Source organism: Heterocephalus glaber, unplaced genomic scaffold, assembly GCF_053883595.1.
Source record: "Heterocephalus glaber isolate CG9 unplaced genomic scaffold, H.glaber_assembly_v1.0 deba00000676, whole genome shotgun sequence".
Taxonomy (NCBI): domain Eukaryota; kingdom Metazoa; phylum Chordata; class Mammalia; order Rodentia; family Bathyergidae; genus Heterocephalus; species Heterocephalus glaber.
In genome coordinates, this window is record NW_028258156.1 from 21,543,317 (window position 1) to 21,566,463 (window position 23,147).

Genomic DNA, 23,147 nt, shown 5'->3' on the forward strand with positions numbered 1-23,147 from the left:
ATTTGTTTAAAGTGCAGTAACATTTCTGAAAACATTTTGACTAGCTGAGGACATTGATTTCCAAAATCTGCCTTCTTCGATGTTACTCCGGATTCTATTGCTTCTTTTAGAGAAGAATGCTTTCATTGGCTCTCAAAATGTGCCTGGGGAACACAGATTCTCCAGGCTCAAGCTTAAGAGAGAAAAAGCACTGCCCCATCCCTGGACTAAGAAGCAACACTCACATAGATAATGGAGAGGACTCCATTGTAGTTTTTGGTTGAAACGTTGAGGACAATCTTTAGCTGTGAGACCAGCACTTGGAAGGCAGCAGCTGTTGTGAATCCACCAACCAAAGGATCTGCCAAGTACCTCACTATGAATCCAATCTGCAGACTTCCAAATACAAGCTAGGATAAGAAGGAGGGAGGAAAAAGAATAAATTTTTGGCTGAGAGAAAAGCCAACTCTGGAAATATTAATGAATTAAGCTTAATACCAATTAAAGCACTAATAGCTGGCTTGCAGTGCAAAAACACTTGGAAAAAAAATCTGTATTTCTTAATGTCCTCCCTCTTCCCTCCTCTCTACCACTTTAAAATTTAAAAGCAAAAATTGTATCACTTATTTCTGTGACTTCCCTTCTTTCAGCCTCAGTTGAATCATTCTTGTTGTTCTGCCTTTTTTCTCTCTCTGACTTCTTTGATGACAAGTGAACCTAGACATGTGAGGTCCTGCAGACTCTTTTGGTATCTGATCTAAAACAATCTAAGTTGGAAAATAACTGAAGTCCAGGAAATTAATTTGTTTTGCTTTCATGTAAACGTTCAAGTCTGCAGGTTTTAAAATTAATTATTTCAAATAAAAATCACACCGATCTATATTTTATGTATAAGTCTATTACCTGTATAATTCCAACCAAAAGCGTAAGAGTGCTTGCAATTAGTACTCTTGCTGCATCTCTGGCCTCAGTGTTTACGGTGTTTAGCATGGTTGTATTCAGTGCACTTCCATTACTGCTGGGAGTGATAAAGCGTTCGTCGGGGGCCATGCTTAGAACAACAGATCCCACCATTAAACTGACCACAGGGAAAGGTCCTGAGGGAAAGAACCAGTTCATCAATTATTCCTATTCTCTATATGACCCATATGTGCACAAGGAAAGGAAGTAGAGGTGGGTGTTGTCAGCAAAGGTTTCCCAGCAGAGACAGCATGTAAATTGAACTCTTATTCGTTCCACCTAATTTTTATTCTATACAATCTCATTCATTTCCTAGAGCATCTGATATCCTGTTCACTGGGTCTAAGTAGCTTGATTGGTACCATAGGGTCCAAATTAGCAAAGGGAGTGTGTAATTTCTCTCTCTCTCTTTTTTTTTTTTTGGTACCAGGGATCGAACTCGGGCCCTTGTGCTTGGGAAGCAGGGAGCGGAACCACTGAGCTAAATCCCCAGCCCCTCTCTTTTTCTCTTTGCAAGGCAAACAACTGGTTCATGTCAAATGCCAGACTCTAAGGTCTATGCTTTTAAAAGTTCTAAATTCTTTCAGCAATTGCTCCATCCACTACTGATGTTTTTACCCATGATGATGATGGTGATCCTATCCTTTGATCATGGAAGGGTTTATGGTCAGGAAGACTCAGTACCTACTAATCTGGAATGTTTACATGTAGAGAACACCAAAGAGAAAAATCGGCTACTACATTGCTTGCCTAGTTAAGCATTTGATATTAACTGGTCTCTAGGATGAGGAGGCTCTTTCTTTCAATAACCCCTTTCTGATCTCCTACATACAAGGCCAGAGAGCTAAATACTGGGACGATACAGTGAGGCAGAGGGACGTGGACTAAGGGAGAGTGAATGATTGTATTTGTTTTAAGATCATCCAGGTAGACATGTCTAGTTAAAAAATAGATGTAGGATAAATGTCTGGTATAAATGTCAAAATGGCACAAAATAGCATTAAAACATTCATTTAGTAGCACCATTAGCAAAAGAGGACTTAAAATTTAGGAATGGTAGGAAAACCTATTTTTTTGAGCCATGCTAAGAGGCCACACTTGGTTTCTAAATTGTTTCGGCAAGATTTTTCCATTTTTCAAATATTAGTGACTTAAGTATATACCCTTAGCCAAGATTACATAGGTGTAATCCTAGTTACTTCAGAGGCAGGGGGACAGGAGTACAAGTTCAAGGCCAGCCTGGGTGACCTAGCAAGACCTTGTCTGAAAATAAAAATAAAAAAGGGCTGGGGATGTACCTCAGTGGTAGAGCACACATGGATTTGATCTCCAGTAACACACACACACACACACACACACACATACACGTCTACTCTTTTTTTTTTTTTTGTACCGGGGATTGAACTAGGGACCTTGTGCTTGCAAAGCAGGCAGCAGAACTACTGAGCTAAATCCCCGGCTAACACGTCTACTCTTAATAAACTAACGACTATATATTTGATGACCATAATCTAGTAAATGCTAAATTAATCTAGTAAAATGGTGGGTTCAAAGACCTTGTGAAGATTTTTACCCTGTCACTTTTTATTTTGGAAGATAAAACTTTCTAATAGTCAAGTTTATTACATTTTTAAAATTCACTTATGCTAAAATCTAAAGGTAGGCTATATTTTGTAGTCTTTCAGTTTTCTACTCTTCACTAAAGCAAAGTCCTATATAAAGCTAACTACTATCATTGAGTAGGAAAAGCAGACAAAGCTGAAGCCTGATTTCCCCAGAAAACATTAACAAAAGCATTCTATACATAACGTAGCTGAAAAACTTTAAACATGAACAAATAGAATTGTAAAATTTGCTTATAATTACCAACTGAGATGTGCCTTGATGTTCCAAAGATAAAATATGTCAGGATAGGAAAAAAGGCAGAGTAGAGACCATATTCAATAGGAACTGCAGCTAGCAGAGCATACGCCATTCCTGAAAGTATATGAAAAATGATTGGGTTCACAAACAAAAGCTTTGTTTTATTTTACTACACAAAGAAAAAACTTCTCTTGGACATTCTTGATTTGTGGATTCCACATAATAGCCTGGGATGATTGATTTCCTTATCTTACATACTGACTGTGGCTATGCTAGGATGCAGACTACCACTAAGTCAGCTGGGATAAAGATTGCATGGCTGTGTGTTGATTCCATGGATCAGTAAACCGGTCATCAACTGATCATGTCAGCGGTGAAAACAATCAAGCCAGCGGTTGATTAGGAACTTGGTCAATTCATTCCAAAGGCTCAGACCAGTTTTGCACATGCACAGTTTGGTCTGAGTTCAGTGTTCCTCTGTGTTCTGGGGCTCAGTCATTTTTGCACTTGCCCTTTCTCCTTTCCTGTTGAGGAAGAGAAGTTAGATACAAAGCAAGAAAAAATATGGCAAATGTACTTAGCAGCAAGCAAGGCAACTCTGTGCTGGTGGAGACCAGCTCTCCCAGTGGGCGACCCTGGCAGCCTCCGGGCCCATGCATGTCAGGTTATAGAGTAATCAGCATTGCAGTGTATTCATGTACAGGGACTAGGAGAGGATAAAGACATTTTCTCTACCTTGGTTAAATACTTAGGTAGTCAACACTCTTCACACATCTTATCTCTTCACATTTCACTCCAGTGAGAAAAAGATCGAGCCTTATAAGCCTTGTGTCATTAATAAAGGACTATACTTATGACAATCCTGACTTCACCTACAGGCATTCGAAATCATTTACTGGATGAATATCCTCAAATAAGGAAGTGGTTGGGTAAATTATACTTCATACATTGGAATTCTATGTTGCTGTTTTTTCTCCGTGTCGGTAATTCTATGGAATGCAATTGATATGACAGTAACACGGAGAGAGTGAACAAAGTAAACATTTTTAAAGTAAAAATATGAAGATTAAAAAGTAATCAGTATGCATGCTCCCATTTTTATAAAAGTATACATGTATGCTGTGCACTTTTAAAAATCTGGGAAGATTTCTAACAACATGAAGTAATTCAGATGTGCAAAAAGACAATGAATAATAGAGTGAACACCCATGTATCCACAATCCAGCTTAAAAAATTGTCAGTACAGTTGAAGTCTCTGTATCCTCTTCCTCAGTTGTACCCTCTTCCTTCCCTCTGCCTCCACAATCCTGAATTTGGTATTTATTCTCAGGCAGTTTGTATGCTTTTTATATAGATCTGCATCTATAGGTCTAGTAGGATATTTACTAAACCATGAATAGGTTATCTATACGGTAAGATCAGAGAAGATTTCTAGTTTGTAGAGGAGGTATTTTTCTTATGTTCCTTATGTGTATTTCCTAGTTTTTACAATGAACATTCATTGACTAAAAAACTATTGATTTTGCACCAACTATGTGCCAGGTACTGTTAAAGTCTCTTCCCCATAGAATTTGCATTCTAGAAAATATGTAGCATGGGTACAACTGTTTTAATATTTCAATTACAGGCCTCGCTAACAAGTTCTGTGATGACTGAGGAGGGGGCATTACACTTTGGGAGTCACTGGCATATGAACTTCAGCACAAGACTTGGACGGCTCTAGGAAGCTGAATATCACGCTTTCATTAATAGTCATCTAGAAGACTCTATGATCTTTTGAGGGCAGAGAAGCTCAGCCGGTCCCAGCACCTGGAAGGAAGCTCCCCACCGCCATCCCAAGCTCCTAGGGCAGAGAAGCTGAGCTGGTCCCAGAACCTGGAAGGAAGCTCCCCCACTGCCATCCCAAGCTCCTAGGGCAGAGAAGGTGAGCCGCATGGGTGCCAGAAGCCCCCCCACCCCACCCGTGGAAATGAGAAAACACATAAGCAAGCCTCAAAAACAGAGTTTCAGGTCACCTACAGCAACCCCAAAGGAAAACGAGATGGAACAATCTGATGCTCAACCACCTGGACTCTCTGAACTGGCAACAAAAGAGGATCTGGGAAAAATGAAATCAGAAATAATTTCTCAGATAACAGCAAAGATTTTGCTCATGGTGCAAGACATGATTAATAAATCCAGAGAGGACACAAGTAAAAAATTGAGGATCTGAGGAACATGATGGAATCCCAACATAGGAAACAAATGGAATCCATAAAACAGATACAAACAGATTTCCAAGAGATTAAAAACTCCATGGAAAGTCTGCGCAGCAGAATGAACCAGTGTGAGGATAGAATTTCACATATAGAAGATAAGATTGCAATTAGTGAGGAGGAAAAGAAAAATTGCTTTAAAATTGTAAGGGAACATGAGAAATCAATCCAGCAGCTGCTACACAATGCAAAGAAGAATAACATAAGACTGATTGGAGTCAATGAAGAAATAGGAGAGAGTGCAGATGACATAAAAAAACTGTTCACAGAAGTGATGGCAGAAAACTTCCCAAGGAGGGGAAAAGAACTTGACATACAGATAAGTGAGGCATATAGGACTCCAGCTAGCCTTAATCAAAAAAAATCTACACATAGGCATATAATAGTTAGGATTCCAGAAATCCAACAGAAGAACAAAATTCTACAAGCAGTGAAAGAAAAGAAACAAATCACATACAAAGGAAAGCCCATCAGAATCACAGCAGACTTCTCAGTGCAAACCCTCAAGGCAAGAAGAGCTTGGAGTGATGTATTCCAAGCCCTAAAGGAAAACAGCCTCCAACCCAGATTGATGTACCCTGCAAAACTATTTTTCAAAATTGATGGAGAAATAAGATACTTTCATGATAAAGAGCACCTCAGGAACTTCATGAATACCAAAGCGGCACTCCAAAATATTTTAGACAATACCCTAGGAAAAGACAATGAGGATCACAACCCCAGGAAACCCAGCAGAATGAATCCATTGGTTGTGACAAATTAAACCCAAAGGGGGAGACTCCAACAAAAAGAAAAAGTCATGACAAGGCTTTTAAATCTTTGAACTTCATCTCTTTAATGAGTGTATAATTCAATCTTATTATTGTACTGATTAGTATTTTTCTGATTCTAGAGTTGCACACCATTCCTTGTGCTATACTGGCTATTTATCATCTTCTTATGTCTACATCTTAATTGGGTTGTCTATTGATGAGCTCTAAGAATTCTTTATATATTCTGCTCATAGGTTATATGTATTGTAAATATGGTCTGTTTAAGGACTACTTTTCATTTTAATGATGCCATTTTAAATTCTAAATTTTGATGAAATCTCATTTATCAATTTTTTTCTTTTATACATCATGTTTTTTGTATCCTAGGTAGTTCTTGCCTACCCTGAATTCATAAATATTTTTCCCTTATAATGTCTTCTTAAAGTTTTATACTTTTAGGCTTTCTTATTTAGGTTCATAGATCCCTTCAAGTTATTTTCATGTATGAAAAAAAAGGGTTGAGGTTAATTTTTTATATACGGATACCAGGTGTTCTAGTGCCATTTGCTGAAAACACTATCTCTTCCTCGGCTCTTGAATTGAGTTTATATTCTATAAAATGCTAATGTTAAATAATCTTTCAAAACTCAGTGAACCATGTATGTGTGATTCTATTTCTAGATTCTCTGTTTTATTCAAATGATCTATATGTCTTTCCTTACACCAACACTGCCTTGATTACTGTAGCTTTGGAAGAAGTCTTAAAATTAGGTACCAAACGTCTTACAACACTGTTTTTGTTTTTAACTTTTCTAGGTCCTTTGTACTCCTACATATCTTTTAAATTTCAATATCCAATTCTTCATTTATAGCAAGTATACACAGACCTGAATTTTTATATATACCTTGTGCTTTCTAATCCTGCTAAATTCAAGTACAAGTTCTAGGGGCTCCTAAGATTTCTTAGTATTTTCTCTGTAGGTGATCATTTCATCTACATATAAAGATTTTGCTTCTGCTGTGCCAATCCTATCCTAGTTGTGTCATTTTATTGCCAGACTATTTTGGTGGGGCCTAGGTTTCAAAGTTTAATGGACAGATAAAGAGTAAGCATATCTGCCCTTGTTCCCCACCTTAAGGAGAAAGCATTGTATCTTCTCTATTTATATAAGGCTTTCTCGCTGGAAGTATGGAGTACATGTCTTTAATCTGTTGAGAAGTTTTTGTTCTACTTCTAGGCTCCTGATAGCTTTTACCATGAACAGCTGTAGAATTTAGTCCAATACTTTTTCTCCAACTAGTGACAGGATCATATGGCTTTTTCCTTTCCTCTGTTTAAATGATGACTTTTGGGGGTGGATCTTCCAATGCTGAACCAACACTGCCATCCCTATAACAAAACCACTTTCTGCATCCTGCCAGATCTGACTTCCAATAGTTTGTTTTGTTAAACAAATTTCTATCTATGTTCATACTTTTTTCTTCTATTATCTTTACCCAGTTTTAGGATTAGCACAATGTTGAGTTCCTTAAATGAGGGCAGAAGTGTTCCTTCTTTCTTCTGCTTTAATTGTTTGATATAATTTTTCAGTTAAAATGTTTATGACCCTGCTGTTGTCATATAGGAAGGTTTTCAAGCTAGGAATATACTTTCTTTAATAGGTGCTATTCAAATTTTATATTTCCTCCAGAGTTAGTTTCATTAATTTGTCTTCCAAGGTACTTCTTAGAAGTTGTCAAATTTATTTCAAAAAAGATTTTTGTAATATGCTTTCTATATCCTTTTAAATTCTGTAAAATCTGTGGTAATGTCTCCTAGATCTTAATATTGTAATTTTAAAAATGTGTAACTGATATTGTGTAACAGGAAGAAAAGGTCTAAAAGAGCAGGGGAATTGGGAGGGGTAGGGGAAAAGAAAAAAGGGAAAGGAAAAAATATGAGAAGAGGAAAAAAATGGAAACAAGGTCTTTGCAAATAGGGAAGGGTGGAGGGGGTGAAGGGAGGGCAAGGGAAGGGGAAAAAAATAAGAAACAAGAGACTCATGTAATGGTACAAGATCCCAACGATGAATGCAACAGTATTTTATACCTAAAACATACCAATAAACTTAATGGGGGAAAAAAAAAAGAACAACAAAAAAAATTTCAATTACAGCAAGGAATTGGAATAATCAGTAGCCCCGGGAACATGGAACCAAACAGAGTGCTGATTCCACAAAGGGAGAATAAGAAAAGAAAGAGCAGAGAATGAAGGCACAGTCTGTTTCCTGCGGACGCCTTCCAAGTCCTTCTCAAGCTTCCATTTCCCTAAATAGGGCTCTGCCTGGGAGATGGAGACTTTTTCAGTTTTCATATGCACTGTTTGGCGACAACTGCTACTTACACTGTAATAATCTTTTTTACAAAGTAACTTGATACAACTATTTTGAAATCACACAGTTTGCAAAGAAACCCAAACCACTGATTGAAATTGTGGCATCTCAGTGTTGGCATCCATCGGGTTTAGGACCGGCCAGCCATACACTGATAAAACAGGTGCTACCAGACATTTGAAAACATTCGTAAGGCAAGGCCTCTGCTGGGTGAGAACACAGCAAGAAGATGTGCCCTCACCAGAACCTGACTCTGCGGGACTTCCTATCCTCAAGAACTAAGAGAAATAAATTTCTGTTGCTTATTAGATAAAGAAGTAAATACATGTCAGAGATAGTACATGACTGGCTCCCCATTAGCTGTGAGTAAAGATGGAACTAAAAGGGCTACGTGGATCTTCTGTTGCCCTAAGAGGCATTTTTAATAACAAAAATGTTTAAAAGACCCCATTATCCTGATCAACTCTGATTTCCTGGAAACATAAGCCTGTCATCGCCGATGAGTTTGTGATTAGGTCCTGGAGCTCACCATCCCTGAAACACAGCACAACGTCTACACAATTTCACAAATACTCTCTTGATTCTGGCTCTCTCTCAGTCTCTGTCTCTCTTTGTCTCTGTCTCTCTGTATCTGTCTGTCTCTCTTTCTCTGTCTCCCTTTCCTTTTTCCCTGCCTCCCTCCCTCTTTGCTTCCTTCCTTCTTCCTTCTTTTCTTCCTTTTATCTGGCAAAACTCCCACCTGGCGGAACACAAACATCCACCTTTCCGTCACAGCCTTCTAGTGGCTGGAAAACTGGCCTGGAGGCATTGGCCTTGGACTAAGCAGTCTCCTGTAACATTTGTGACCTTGAGCCCCACATGGGCCCTCAACATCGCCTGGTGAACCAGTTCTATTTCCCCAGGTAGTGTGTCTCTTTCTCGCAACTACTCAGCCCTCCCCTCATCTCCTCAAAGTGTTCAGCCGCCTCTCCACCAAACTCCAAGTCAAGAGGCGGATCTTAAACTTCACTGAAAACAGAATCCACGAGATGCTCCCAGGTGGCTTTTCATCCAAAGTCCACACCTCTGCATCTGCACCATTAGAGCTGTCATCTTCCTTTGAAGAGGGAGGGGATCTCTTTCTCTCCCACTTCTGCCCTGGAACCCATGCACACTTGACCCTTTTCCTGACTTTGCTTCTAGAAGTTTCTCCTCTGCCTCTTGGACCACAACTCTCTTTCTTTCTGCTAGGTCATTCCCACCCACTCACAGTATGCTGGAGAGCAGCTAAAAGGAAAACAAATCCTCCTTCAGTGCATATTCATCCTTTATCCCTCCAAGTCACAACAAAATTGCTTAAATGCAGTCCATGTTCCTTCACATTCTCCACCCTCCATTATTTTGTACACTTCTCTCTTGGGTTTGTTCCTTCATTCCTCTCCTTGTTCTTTTTCTCTAACTCCCTGAGCCCAATTTCTCTGGCTCACTGTTCCGCCTCCTCATTTCCCTGCTTCCAGGTACACCAGCCGTCTTGCCCTCCCATTTGCCCTTCCTGCCCAGGTATTCCCCTCCTTCCACTCCTTTAAACATCACCTCTACACTGGGGCCTTCCTGCTCTCCACAGCCTTCTCACGAGTAGTGGCTCCAACTTCTCTCCTTCGAAGCTCCACTTAAAAAAGTCTCACATAAGGGGAGGGGGAAGTGGGAGGGGTAGGGAAAGGAAAGAAGGGAATGGAATTAATATGAGAAAATGAAAAAATGGAAACAAAGTCTTTGTAAATGGGGAGGGATGGAGGGGTTGAAGGGAGGGCAGGTGAAGGAGGAAAAAATAAGAACCAAGATAGTATGTAAAGGTGCATATCCCCAGTGATGAATGTCATTATATTGTACACCTAAAATGTACCAATAAAAGGATATACAAAAAACAAAGTCCCATATACCTCAAACCTCATGTGTTCAAAGGTAAACCCTTGATTTCCCATCTTAAATCCCCTTGGTAGCCAGTCTTTGCTGCCGTAGTACTTGACATCATCATCTACTGAGTTGCACAAGCCTTAGAATTGCCTGTGATTTTCGTTTGCACTCATCAGAATCTATCAGTGATTCTCACTGCAAAATATACTGCAAATCTTGCAGATCTCTCCATGTCCTGCCTGATCTGGTCCACACTGCCACACTGTCGTCAAGGCTGGGTTTCAGGGGAGGGGCTGAGGTGCCTAGGGGCTCCCAGAGAGGACCCTTCCTTGCTTCACCCTAAACTGGGCTTGCCCATTACCTCCCCCTGTGCTCCACATTGGGCAGAATTCTTGCTATTCCTCCCTGGAAAGTGCAATTCACTTTTTGTCCCTTGGGGCCTCAGATCTTTACCTGGTACACTCTTCTTTCTGCTCATCACATGACAGCTCATCGTGTCTGTCTAAACAGTTTTCCTTGACCTTGGCATCTAAAACAGGCCTTCTTCCCCAATTAATTCCTGCAACAGCATATTTAGTCGACTACAATGCATATCACAACCTATAACCATTTTTCTACTTTTATACTTATTTAATTCCTATCTCTACCACTGGAAATGAGGTCAGTACTATACCTATGCCTGGTAATAAATCACTAAATCCTCATGGCTGAATACCTAGCATACAGAATTATCTATGATACAAACAAATGATACACAAATGTCCGAATGAGCTGGATTAACCTCCCAGCATACAAGGATAATGTTGTAGAGATAATGTTTCCAAAAAAACAGACTAGCTATAAAGTAAGGAACTGTGTACAATGTACAAATTAAGATTGTAGGAATTAGACTCTAGGTGCAAATCCCAGCTCTACTACTTATGAGCTTCATGACTTAGGCAAGATTTAATAGACTTCTCATCTATTGAAAAGGAGATAGTAACAGTACTTCCCTTGCAGGGATGATGTGAGGATTAAAGGAGATTTCTGGCCAAACCCTCTGGACAGTGTCTGGTGCATGTTAAACAAAATTAATCCTAAATTACTTATCTATGAAAACTGGGGAGACTTGGATCTGGAAATATAATTTTTCATATATATTCAGTCCTCTTCACTAAATATTTACGGAGCCACTGATTGTATGCCAATCTCTGTGCGAGGTGCTTGCTAACCAAACATGAATTGAACATGTTCGCCTTCCCCAGGAGTCACAGGGCACTGCCCCATCACAGCCCCTGGAGCTGCAGTGGAGAGAGGGACCCCTTCCTTCTCTGTGTCCTGCACCTTCAGGATTGAGAACACGCTCCATCCTGTGGGGTCACAGAACATCCTTGTTCTCTGTGGGAATCCACCTGGCCTGCTCTGGGCTCACCAGCCAGATTTTAGCTTACGATATTGCTCAACATTTATTACTAACTCCTGAAATAGTCTATTTTCCAGTCATCTTTCTATACACATCCACACCCTCACGATTTCCCATCACTTGGCAAACGCAGACTTAACCTTCCGGGAAATTCAGCTTTGACAACTCAACCCTGTTTCCGGTCCCCAAAGACTGGGGTGAGCATACCTCATTGTCACTCCTTTAGCAGGCAGTGTTACCCTTTGTGGACATCCATCTCTCCATGGACCATGGGGCCCTGGACAGCAGGTGACACATCTTAATTTTGACAGTATATCTACTGTCTGGCACATACTATGTGCTCCATAAAATTACAAAAAATAAGTAGGATTTCTTCTATTTCCACGGTTGGGAAAGTTTGGGGAGTTGGAGGCGGGGGGCGGCCAGTGCCGAATCAAGATGGTGAGGATGAGGGACAGAAGAGAATGCCCAGCTGCTACACACCAGCTATGTAACAGATTTCTAAGATGCTCATGGAAATGTTATGGCATAAATCCAGTTTTCAAAAGATCCCCATGTTGGGATATTTTCCTAGAAGACTAAAATAAGAGGATAAATAAGAGAGGAGGCCAAAAAATACTAATATACAGTCTAGCTAAGATATTTTCTTTCACACTGCTGGTCAAGATCAATGTGTAAAATGTGAATAATTGAATGACCTGAAATGATCAGTTTTTAAAAAGATAAGCTGAACAGCCAGGCCCAGTGACACACCCTGAAATCCCAGCTACTCAGGAGACTGAGGCAGGTGGATCATAAGTTCGAGCCCAACCTGGGCAACTTTGTAAGCCCTGGAAATAAACATTTTAAAGGGCTTGGGAATGTAGTTCTGTGGCAGAGTGCTTGCTTAGCATGCATGAGTTCAGTTTAAACCCCAGTATGGGGCATCATTTGTAGTGAGGATAACTTTCACTATGGGCGCATGGATCATGATGCAGCATGTATTGCATGTATTTCTTTTCCTTTTTTTTGGTTTGTTTTTTTTTGTTACTGGGGATCAAACTCAGGACCTTGGGCTTGCAAGGCAGGTACACTGCCACTGAGCTAAATCTGTGGCCCATGCATGTATTTCTTACTGTGTATCGTGGTCAATACATTCAGGATGCTACTGCTTGGTATATGGCTCTAGGCTGGAGCCACACAGCTAGAGAAGCAGCAGCATTTCCCAGGAAGAGAAGTCTACAGAAGAGGAGAAAAGAAATGTATTCCTCCACCAGGAGGCTGTATTGGGAAATGAAAGTCTTGAAGGTGAACAATCATTGGTACCCAGCTGTGGTAGCAGGAGGGGCATTATGATCTGCTGCTGGAGACTCTAACTGTCCATCACTGGAGCCAGCCACCAGATCCTTACCTTGCAGGGTACCCACTAGTCCAGTACTAACTCCTGAAATGACATCACTGAGAAGCCAGTCCTTGACGCGGTATTTGGGGAGCCAGTCCAGCACGGGCAGCAGACTCTTCAACACACCAAGGGCTCTCTTTCTTGAACAACTATCAAAAGGCAAGAAAACCGGTTACCAATCCAATTTCAGTCATAAGCCACTGCAGATCACAAAGCTATGAGCTGCACTCTGCTGATGTTTGTAATTATTTAGAAAAAGAATAAAAATGTCATGGACAATACTAACACTGAAGCGCTTATCAAGTTTTGCAAAGAATTGTATCTATCCTTTTAAATGCATTATACTAGGAACACAGGATTAAGTGATCCCTCCCCTCTTCCACCTTTTTAATCCTCTGAGAAAATATCTTACACAAGAGCTCATTCTCTGGTCCAGCCAGAGAATGGTCAAGGTGGGGTCTCTCATGTGGAGATTAATTTACAGACTTCTAACCCAGGCCCGGCCTTCTTCTTCTTAAAGAAAAATAAACACTGTGTATTTTGGCAATACAAGCTTGGAGCCAGTGCTGACCAAAACCTTAACATGATGAATGTATACCTTATACTTTGCTACTTGGCAATTTTAAATTCAACAACTAAACATAAAAGAAAAAATATCAGCTACAGGTGGACATTATTTAATGTAAGACATTTAGGAGACATTTAGAAATTTCAATGATGACTCAGTTTTTGGTGTTAAGGAATTATTTTTAGGAGGATAACAGCTGTGGTTGTATTTTTAAGAGTCCTTAGACATATACTAGAGATACATGGAGCCCTTATCCATGAGCTTTGCAATTGTGTATTCAACCAACCACAGATCAAAAATCATCTGGAAAATGTGTCTGTACTGAACATGTACAAATTTTTTTCCTTGTCCTTATTTCCTAAACAATGCAAGTTCTTTACACAGCACTTACATTGTACTAGGTATTATGAATCACATAAAGATGATTTAAACGGTACAGGAGGAAGCCAGGTGTGGAGGCATGCACATGTAATCCCAGAACTCTTGAGAGGCTGAGGCAGGAGGACTGCAAGATCACGCTCAGCCTGGGCAACTTAGCAACCTAGTGACAGCCTGTCTCAAACCAATGAAGGAATGGGGTGAGGATACAGCTTGGTTCGAAAGCCTTGGATTCATTCCCTAGTACTACCAAATAAATACATACATACATAAATAATAAAATAAAATACCAGGAGGATATGCACATATTAAATGCAGGAGGATATGCACATATTAAATGCAAATACTAAGCTGTTTTGTAAAAGGGACTTGAATTTCCTGGGCTTGGGTACCTGCGGGGGTCTTGGAACAGACCCCCTTTGGAGATGAGGAGAGGACAGTAACAGACAGAAAGATCCACAAGAGATTGGCTTCAAAGTAACACAGGAGGAGGCAGGTGGGCGGCCATAGGTGAAAGAAGATTGGGTTGGTCATTGTTGAAGCTGGTTGAGGAGCAAAAACTCTGAGGGCGGGTTCATTGTACTATATTTTGTATGTTTTAAATGGTGGATAATAAAAGGTTTTAAAAAACAAGAACATCTGGCTATGGTTTGACGGTCCTCTGGCACCTGTTCCGGGTGGCACTTTGGGTTTAGAGACGCGGCGGCGCCCCCAGGGGTCTCGTTGGCTGCTGGCCTGCACGCCCGAGCTCTGAATGGATCTCCAGCTGGACTGGCTCCAGGGTTTCACGGACACCTGGCCAAGTGGTGGGTTTACGAGTCATTTTCTCTCCCTCCCCGGTACTGGGGATGGAACCCAGGGCCTTCACACTGAGCTACTTGTCAGTACTTTTATTTATTTATTTATTTTTTAAGTTTTGAGACCAGGAATCGCTAAGTTGCTAAATTGCTCAGGCTGGTCTCGAGCTTGGCTCCTCTTGCCTCTTGTTGCCAGAGTCCTAGGATTACAGGCATCACCACAACTGGCTCTGTCAGCTTTCAGAGGAGCCCTTTTCTCTCTCCTCTCCACAGCCGGGCCTTAGCAAGAAGGCGAAGAGAGACCCACTGCGCTCCAGGTTTCAGCAAGAAGGGGAGAAGGGCTCGGGGAACCGCTCTCCCCAGCGCTTCGCTATCCGGGCCCAGAGTCTCCGTGCGTTCTGGCCTGAGACCGGAGGAGCCTCCCTCTGCCCCGCGGGCGGCGTCACGGTTGCGCCCCCATTTCGTCCCCGTCCCTGTCCCTGTCCCGCGCTACCTGCAGCTCCGGGCCAGGCTGTCCCGCAGCGTCCTGCGCTCCTGCAGGCGCCGCTCGTGCCGCTGCTGGAAGAGGAGCTCGCTGTACACGGGCCGCGACACGGCATAGCTGCACTCGGGGAGCGGCGGCGGCTCCGACCTCGAGCCAGGCGCGGCCATGACCTGCGGGGAGCGGGGGCGAGAGCCACGCCAAGGTCGTGAGCAGCTGCGGCGCCGCCTGCTGCGGATCCAGGGGCCGGTGGCGAGGCGCCCCGGCCCCACCCCGCGCCTCCCCGGTCGCCGGGCGCTGTCCGCGTCCTGAAATCCCGGGCGCAGGGCACAGATGCGCCGCCCTGCGGACTGGGGACACTGGGCCGAGCTCCGGTCCCGGGGATGCGGTCGCTGCCAGCAAATTGCAGCAGCCTCTGGCGGCTCTCGGGGGCTGGGGAAGCAGGCGTCCGCCCCGTCACTTCCCTGGGCGCTGGGAGCGCGGCTCCCTGGCCTTCTCTGCCGCTGTCCCCGACTGTCCCCTCCTGCGCCCAGGGATACAGCCCAGGCGGGAGCTCACTACCCACCTGCTGCCCCAGCGAGCGCCTCACCAGCGCAGGAGGGCAGGTCCCGCCTTTATAGTGTGCGCGGAAGGAAGGCAGCGAGACGCTTTATTTACGGAGCAACAGGGACACCTTGGTCCAGAGGAAGGACTCTCTGCGGTCTTCCCCCGCTTCCTACCGGGAAAGGAGCCCTACCCCTCCCTCGTGCTTTCCCTCCCCGAACCCTTGGGGGCCGGGAATCTCACTGGCTGTCCGGGGCCACCTGGATCCCCCACGGCTAAGGCGAGGGGAGGGGCGGGCTGCACCTGCGCGGCTCCTGGGAGGACGGGACGAGGTCAGCGGGGCCCAGAGCGCTGACCTTGACCCAAGGCCTGTGCATCCCGGGGGGAGCTCCGGGGTCTTGCGCTGCTGCGCTGCGGCCCGGTGCGAGGGGTCCCTGGTGGGTCTGTACGGTAACCAGGCTTTGGGTTTGTACAGAGTGTGTTAGGAGTACTCAGTGGGTGAGATTACAGAGATCATAAATTTCCTTGTGGTTTGTAGATCTCTCCCTCTCCCCCCGCCCCGTTATATTTCACAATCAAAATCAAGTGTCCAGTGGCCCTTTTCTTACCTGAACCTGGGTCTTTATTTCTTCTCATTCGTGTGGACTATCGGGGAAGGAATAAAGTGGACTGGACAGGAATCAAGACTAGAAGAGGGAGAGGGGGTCAGATCTGTCCAACCTCTTCAGGGTTTCGTCTTGTGTTGGGATGAGTTTTGCTGCAATTAAAGCATGGTTAAGATAAAAGGTGGAAGGAAGAGTTTGGTAAACCAGGAATTTCTCACTCGACTGCAAGTGTTCTGAAGTAAATACAGAAGAGACTCCAAAATATGGACCTTCAGGACACCGACCTTCAGTTACCCAATTGGAAAATACAGATTCTACATTCTGTAAACTCCAGGAAACAGAAATCTTCTCAAGAGAAACCTACTGTAAATCCTTAGTCAACATGTTGTAAGCATGAGTGTTTTTCTGAGGGATAAATGAATCAACTGCTTTCCATATGTTGGAATGGTTTCTTAACCTGAGGAGGTTATGATCCAGCTTGGCACATAGGACTCGTGCAGTTTGGGCAACAGTGGATCCTGTGGGAGGAGAGAGAGAGACAGAGAGAGGAAATTGACTTCAAAAGGGAATTCAGGATAGACTTCAGAATTCTTATCTGCTTACAGAGAAGAGAGGAAAACCCTCTTGTACATGTTGTGTTTATTGTGTGCAGCACGCCAGTGGTCCTTAACTACAGCATGTCCCCCACCTGGGGCACACAGTGTTTGTCACACCGGGATGAATACTGCTGTCTGGAGAGCTTGTGTGTCGAGGTCAGTGGTGCTGCTATCATTCTGCAATGGAGTCTGTCATCCCTCTAAGGTTTTTGGGTGATTCAAGATGTATATTTATTATTAAATTGCAATATGTACTAAACTTGTCTTCCTGTGTATAGATGTATGTATGTGTGTATGCATTTACCACGTGTAGCACACTATTGTTGGATGTACAAGTACAATGCCACGGAAATAGAGGCCAGTATTTGTTTTACAGTAGATTCTGCATGTACCCACTCTCTACACCCTCACACGGCTCTCTCTTCTGTGAATATTCCTCGATGCTTTCAGTCAGAATTAATCCAGTCCCTTTTCAGTATTCTCTTGGCACCTTATCTGATCCTCTCTTAAGAGGCCTCTCGCCAGGCGGGGTGGAGAATCCCTATAATCTCAGCACTTGGGAGGCTGAGGCAAGAGGATTGCAGTGAGTTTGAGGCCAGCCTGGGCTACATAGGGAGTTCAAGACTAGCCTGTACTATGTAGTGAGACATTGTCAAAAACAAAAAACAAACAAACAAAAAAACCCATCTCTGACTACCTTAGTATCATCGTTCCATTTACAAACAAGTGTTCCTCCCCTATACACAAAAACATCTTTTTTTGCCATACCAGTGATCGAACTCAGGACCTTGTGCTTGCGAGGCAGGGGCAGCACCACTGAGCTAAATTCCCGGCCCCCACAAAAAACTTCTTGACAGGAAGCAATATAGTCCCCTCCAGCCATTATTATCATCTTCCATGGTCTACAAACAAACTCCTTTATAATCCAAACACACTTTTTTAAACTAAATGCTATATTACATTTGTTTTACCTATAAATTTTTTTTTCAGTCAAGACTATGGAGTGGATAGATGTGCAGGTTGATGAGTGTGGGTTTTTCTTTACCTTGGCCAGTAGCTGTCAAGGAGTCCCGAGTGTCAGTTCATATACAGAGCTCCATAGTGACTCACCTAGATGAGCTAGTGTTTTTAAAAAATTAATTTAGAGACATTCTGTGCAAATATAAGCTGTAGCCTACTCTAACAAGGAGTTTTTCTTGTCTGTTTGCCATCTTAAACATTTTCATTCGAGTCCAGCCAGCCCTGTGGACCACTTTGCATCAGAACTGGGTAGTTGTTTGGTGGTGACAGTTCCTCCGGGGATGGGGGACTGGGGTAGAGGTAGCAGGACAGAGGAGAAAATAGACTATGGCATAACACCAGGAGCCAAAGACATAACTTCCCTGGGAGAACAGGCAGAACTCTTACGTGCATGTCTCTGCGTAAGAATTGAGTCCAATAACCACACAATAATATATCCTCTATGGATCTGAATGAAGATACTACTTATTCTCTGTTAATTGCCTTTCCTATAGCAGAAATAAATGGTGCCTAGACAAAAAATAGTATGTTCATTATAGGATTCTATCAAAGTAAGCATAGAAAGTCTTTTCCAGTAGGTAAAACAACAGAGTCCCTGAATTTGGCCAACTTTGGAAAACAGAGAAGAGTAGGAGGTGCTAACAGCTTGCTCTCCCCACCCAGTCCACTCGGCATATTAAACATTTCAGCTTACTCACGCACACTCCCCAAATCAAGCTTCACCCTTTGGCACACAGGTGGGTGGTTCTTATATATCAGACTTTAATCATAGATATCCGGGAGGGCTTTCCAAAGAAATAGATGTGTCACTTCAAAATAAATGTCAGACGATAATATCGTTATTCTGCAATACTTTTTTAGCCTTTCATGCTGGTTTACATGGCATTATTTCATTTTTCATCGAGGTACTTGGAATCTGAGAAAAATTCCCCTGTTAGATCTACATTTCATTCATTCATTCACTCATTCATTCACTCACTCATTCAGTTGAGTAGTCCTGGATACGATGATGAACAAAAGCCTGCAGCCTGTGGGTGCAGCAGACATTCATCAATGGTCATAACATGTATGTCCTATTTCACTGCTTTAAAAACGCACATTTCCCCCATTTCAACAGAATTCAACTTATATATCTGATGAGCAATGGTTCAATTTGCCACGTTTTTTACTTCTTAGTGACTCATAAAATAATTGTGAGCTTTACAATTAATAGCATCCTGGAATGAATGAAATATGAATATTTATACAAATTTCTAAATATATCTATGCGTTTAAGTGACTCCGTGCGGCAAGGATGATTTGAGTTCTTTGTTAATTTAAGAGCAGTCTATCTTGCTACATTTTCCTTGTTTAAAGAGAAAATACTGTAATCTCAATTTTTCTTTTCTTTTTACAACTTAATAAATTCTCTAGGGCCGGGAATTTACCTCAGTGGTTTTGCTGCCTGCTGCACAAGTGCAAGGACCCGAGTTCGATCCCTGGTACCAAAAATAAATAAATTCTTTAATAGGGAGAATTGCAAAAGAATAAAAAATGCAAATAATGTCCAAAATGCTGTTTTCAGAAGCAACCTAGATTCTGATTCTTGTCACTATCGTTGAAGCATGATGTATTATCTATGTCTTATTTATTTTTTAAAAATGTGGAATGAAAGGGAATCATTTCTGTTAGGAGGCAGTGCTTCCACATTTATCCACTTTTAAAACTAAAATGCTATTCACATTTCAGATTGGCACTGGTAGTCCACAGAAACCCCAAAAAACAATGGCCAGAGGAAGAGGCTGGTTTCTCCTGAGAAAAGTGAACTGTAATCCTGAGGTTTTATTTCTATTATGCATGTACTTTTCTCACTAGATGCTAAATTTCTGCCGTATTTGTGTGAAAAAAGAACTTAAAGTCTCCTTCAACTTTTCTGATCTCTTCTTTCCCGCACAACTCACTGAGATTCTCTTCTGTAACCATCGGTTTTGCACTCACATGTGTTCTCTTTCCTGCACATTCCCTTTCCCCTCCAGTTATAAGGTATTCTCCTTAAGGACATAAGCAATTTCTATATTTTATGACATATAAATAAGACATGTCTGCTGCAGGAAATCTGGGAAATACATTAAAGTATAAAATGGAAAACAGCAATTGCTTATGATCCCATTGCTCAGATAGTCACTGTTACATTTATTGCATATTTCCTTTTCCCCCAGGAAACACAGATGTATACTTTTTAATTAAGATCCTAATGCAAATCTTTTTTTGCATTACTACCTTGGCAAATTTTGACAACTTAATAGATAAATATTTGCCAAAGCATTGATTGCTTGGTGATAGAATCTGGAGAAATTGTTGTTTAGGAGTAAAACTTTATTTTATTTTTCAAGAGACACAGTTTTGAGGAGATTCTCAGGTTGCCTCTGAACTCCTGAGCTCACACTACACTCCTTTCCTCAGCCTCCCCGGTAGCCTGGTACAGTATGCATCACCGTGCTTGGCTTCAAATTTGACTAGTTTCAAAAGGTGAGAATCCACCCTTAAAGAAAATTCTTTGTAAAACCTCAGTTCATCCAGTTGAAAACCATTGTCAGTGTCAATAAAAATATAACTGAATAAGTTTCTCAGGCCATAGAGGAGATCCTGTATTCTTTCATATGAATCCAAATTTGATACATGAGTAAGTAAATTTCTCTTGCTACCAGGAAGTACTGGCATAGTTTTCTTAGCAAGGAACGATGTGAGGACTCTTCCAAGTTTCTCTTTTTATTTTTATTTTTTGAGACAAGGTCTCGCCATGTAGTTCAGGCTGGCCTTGAACTCACTGTGTAGCCCAGGCTGGCCTTGAACTCACTGTGTAGCCCAGGCTGGCCCAGAACTCACAGTGCTCTTCCTGCCTCAGTCTCCCAAGTACTGGGATTACAGGCATGAGGCACCACCCCTGGCCCACGTTTTTTATTATTTCAGTGTATGTAGCTTTCAGAGTTCTTCAGTGGAAGGAGAAAAGAGAAATTTGAAGGTTGTTTAAAGTTAGCACTGTACCATATTATGAGATGGATGTTTAAGAATTCTATCCCATTCATTTAACCATTCTTTTGTTCACTCATTCATTTATGCATTTGATGAGTATTTATCGAGCCCCTACTTGTGTTAGACACTCTTAAATGTTGGGGATACAGTAGTGACAGTTTGACAATGCTCCTACCCTCAAAGGACATTTATTCTAGTGGGGAACACTGACTTTCAGCAATTAAATGAATCAGATAATATTTTATTTTGATAAAAAAATAAAGTCATGGGAAAAAGAAACAGAATGGTGTCTTGAAGAAGTATTAATGGGAGCAACATACAGGATGGGGAGGAGGGTCTGCCTTAAAAGAGTGGTCAGGCCTTTCTACCTCCGAGGAAGTGACATTCAGAGAGGGATCTGAAGGAAGAGGAGGAGGCAGCCTTCCTGGAAAAGGAACAGAGGGGCAAGACTCTGAGTCAGGAAAGAGCTTGATGTGCTTTGGAAACAGGAAGGCAGTGTGACTGACATCCACTCGCGTCAAACTTGGAAACGTCAGACTGGAAGTCCTCAGATGTCATTTAAAATAGGCATTAAGGAAGAGGAGGTAGATAAAATACCAGCACCAAGCCCGTCCAGTATTTACAGGCCAGTGCGGTAGTTTGGATGTTGAATGCCCCCTAAAGGCCCATGTGTCAGTCAGGCCTGGTCCCCAAGGGGGCACTGGGAGGAGGGGGTGGAACCTCGAAGAGGCGGGGCATCACGGGAAGTGAAGTCATTGAGGGCATGCCCTTGAAGGGAATTGTGGGACCTCAGGCCCTTCCTCTGTCTCACTCCCTGGACCATGGTGAAATGAACATTTTGGTTCCACCATGTACTCCCCTCTTGCTTCTTGCCTAGGCTGTGAGGTCAGTCATGAAGCAGAACCTCAAAAACTGTGAGCCCAAATTAACTTTATCTCAGGTTTTCCTTTTGTTAATGAAAAGCTGACTAACATAAGTACTTACGGGAGGAAGATGAGGGACCCTTTTTTCTTCTGTAACATGCAGAGATAAACCTTGAATTCAGGTGGTAATGAAAAATCAGAAACCTTCAACATACTTTGAAGTTCTTGGGAAAATGTCTTTGGATAAAATTTTTTGGCAACTACATCTTCTAGAAGTAACAAGTAACTACATCTCTTGGAAGTACAGGAAAAATGTTAACATTTAAATTATACTCAATTATTTATAGTTATTACATGGGTGACTATTTTTTTGGTTATGATGGCACCTTATACCCAATATGTTCTCCTCAGTGGTCAAAGTAACTCTTGTAGCTCTGAGAAAAACGGATACAGACCGTCATGCTAACTACTTTTGTTTTGTTTTGTTTTTTGTTTGTTTGTTTTTTGGTACCGGGAATTCAACTCAGGATCTTGCGCTTGCCAGGCAGGCATGGCGCCACTGATCTAACTTCCCGGGCCCGATCCTAACTACTTTTAATGGGGAAACGACAACATATCATTTCAGGTAGTTTTTCTTTCTTTTTCTGGCTAACAGCTGCTTTGCTTTATAAGGAAGATTTTAAAAATCCCTTCATACTTCATCTATTGCATTAGTGATTAGGATTGACACAATCCTTGAACCTGCTGTCTAACTTCAACCATAAATATCAAAAGAGAGAAAGCCTATGACGAGGTGTGTAAAGAGACAGATGGGTGCCGTGAACAAAGAAGAACGAGAAAAAGAAGCTGAGAGGGAAATGGAGAGAGCTCAGGATGGGCTCGTTATTATTTCTACTGCACCTGCTGTGTTGTTTAGTGTGATTTAACTTAAGAGAGTGGACTTGAAAATTAAACTGCTGTGGACCATAAATATTACTGCAAGACAGGGGTTGTTATTCCCAGTTTACATTTGAGGAAGTATACGCAGAAAGGCTAATTGCCTGTGCTCATATAGCTTGGCTGAGCTGGAATATGGACCCAAGCAGTCTGACCCCACAGCCCACTTTCTGAACTGTTGTGAAAGCATAAAGGACACTAGCAACATGAGCTCACCTCACCATTATCACATGGAGGTTTTCAGCCCTGTCTTACTTCTCCATCTGAGGCTTTGTTTCCACTAAACTTCAGATTATGATTTCTATCAAATCTATATTTGTAAGTATGGTAAACACCGACAATGGAATACTAAGGAGGTAGATCAATATGTAAGGACAGGAAAGAAACTCAGACTGTATAGAGATGAAAGAGGAAAGGCAGTGGACCAGGCGTGCGCACAGTATGCTCGGGTTGTATAAATGAAAGGAATGCATCCTTGATTATTGTAGCAA

General features: G+C 42.1%; 1 protein-coding gene across 2 annotated transcripts in view; it reads right to left on the minus strand.

Annotated features, from left to right (window-relative positions):
* The window catches only part of Slc26a4 (solute carrier family 26 member 4), a 50,852-nt gene extending 35,038 nt beyond the window's left edge, over positions 1-15,814 (minus strand). The window contains exons 1-6 of one of the 2 annotated variants that reach the window (XM_004839657.3): positions 15,647-15,814; positions 15,094-15,254; positions 12,867-13,006; positions 2,806-2,916; positions 883-1,076; positions 225-389 (exon numbers count right to left, since the gene is read on the minus strand). In XM_004839657.3, coding sequence (XP_004839714.1) covers positions 225-389; positions 883-1,076; positions 2,806-2,916; positions 12,867-13,006; positions 15,094-15,251 — 768 coding nt within the window. In that variant the 5' untranslated portion in view covers positions 15,252-15,254; positions 15,647-15,814. Of the gene's footprint in view, positions 1-224; positions 390-882; positions 1,077-2,805; positions 2,917-12,866; positions 13,007-15,093; positions 15,616-15,646 lie in introns of those variants that run through there. The other variant, XM_087206719.1, reaches the window with a different exon arrangement.
* Positions 15,815-23,147: the final 7,333 nt, after the last annotated feature.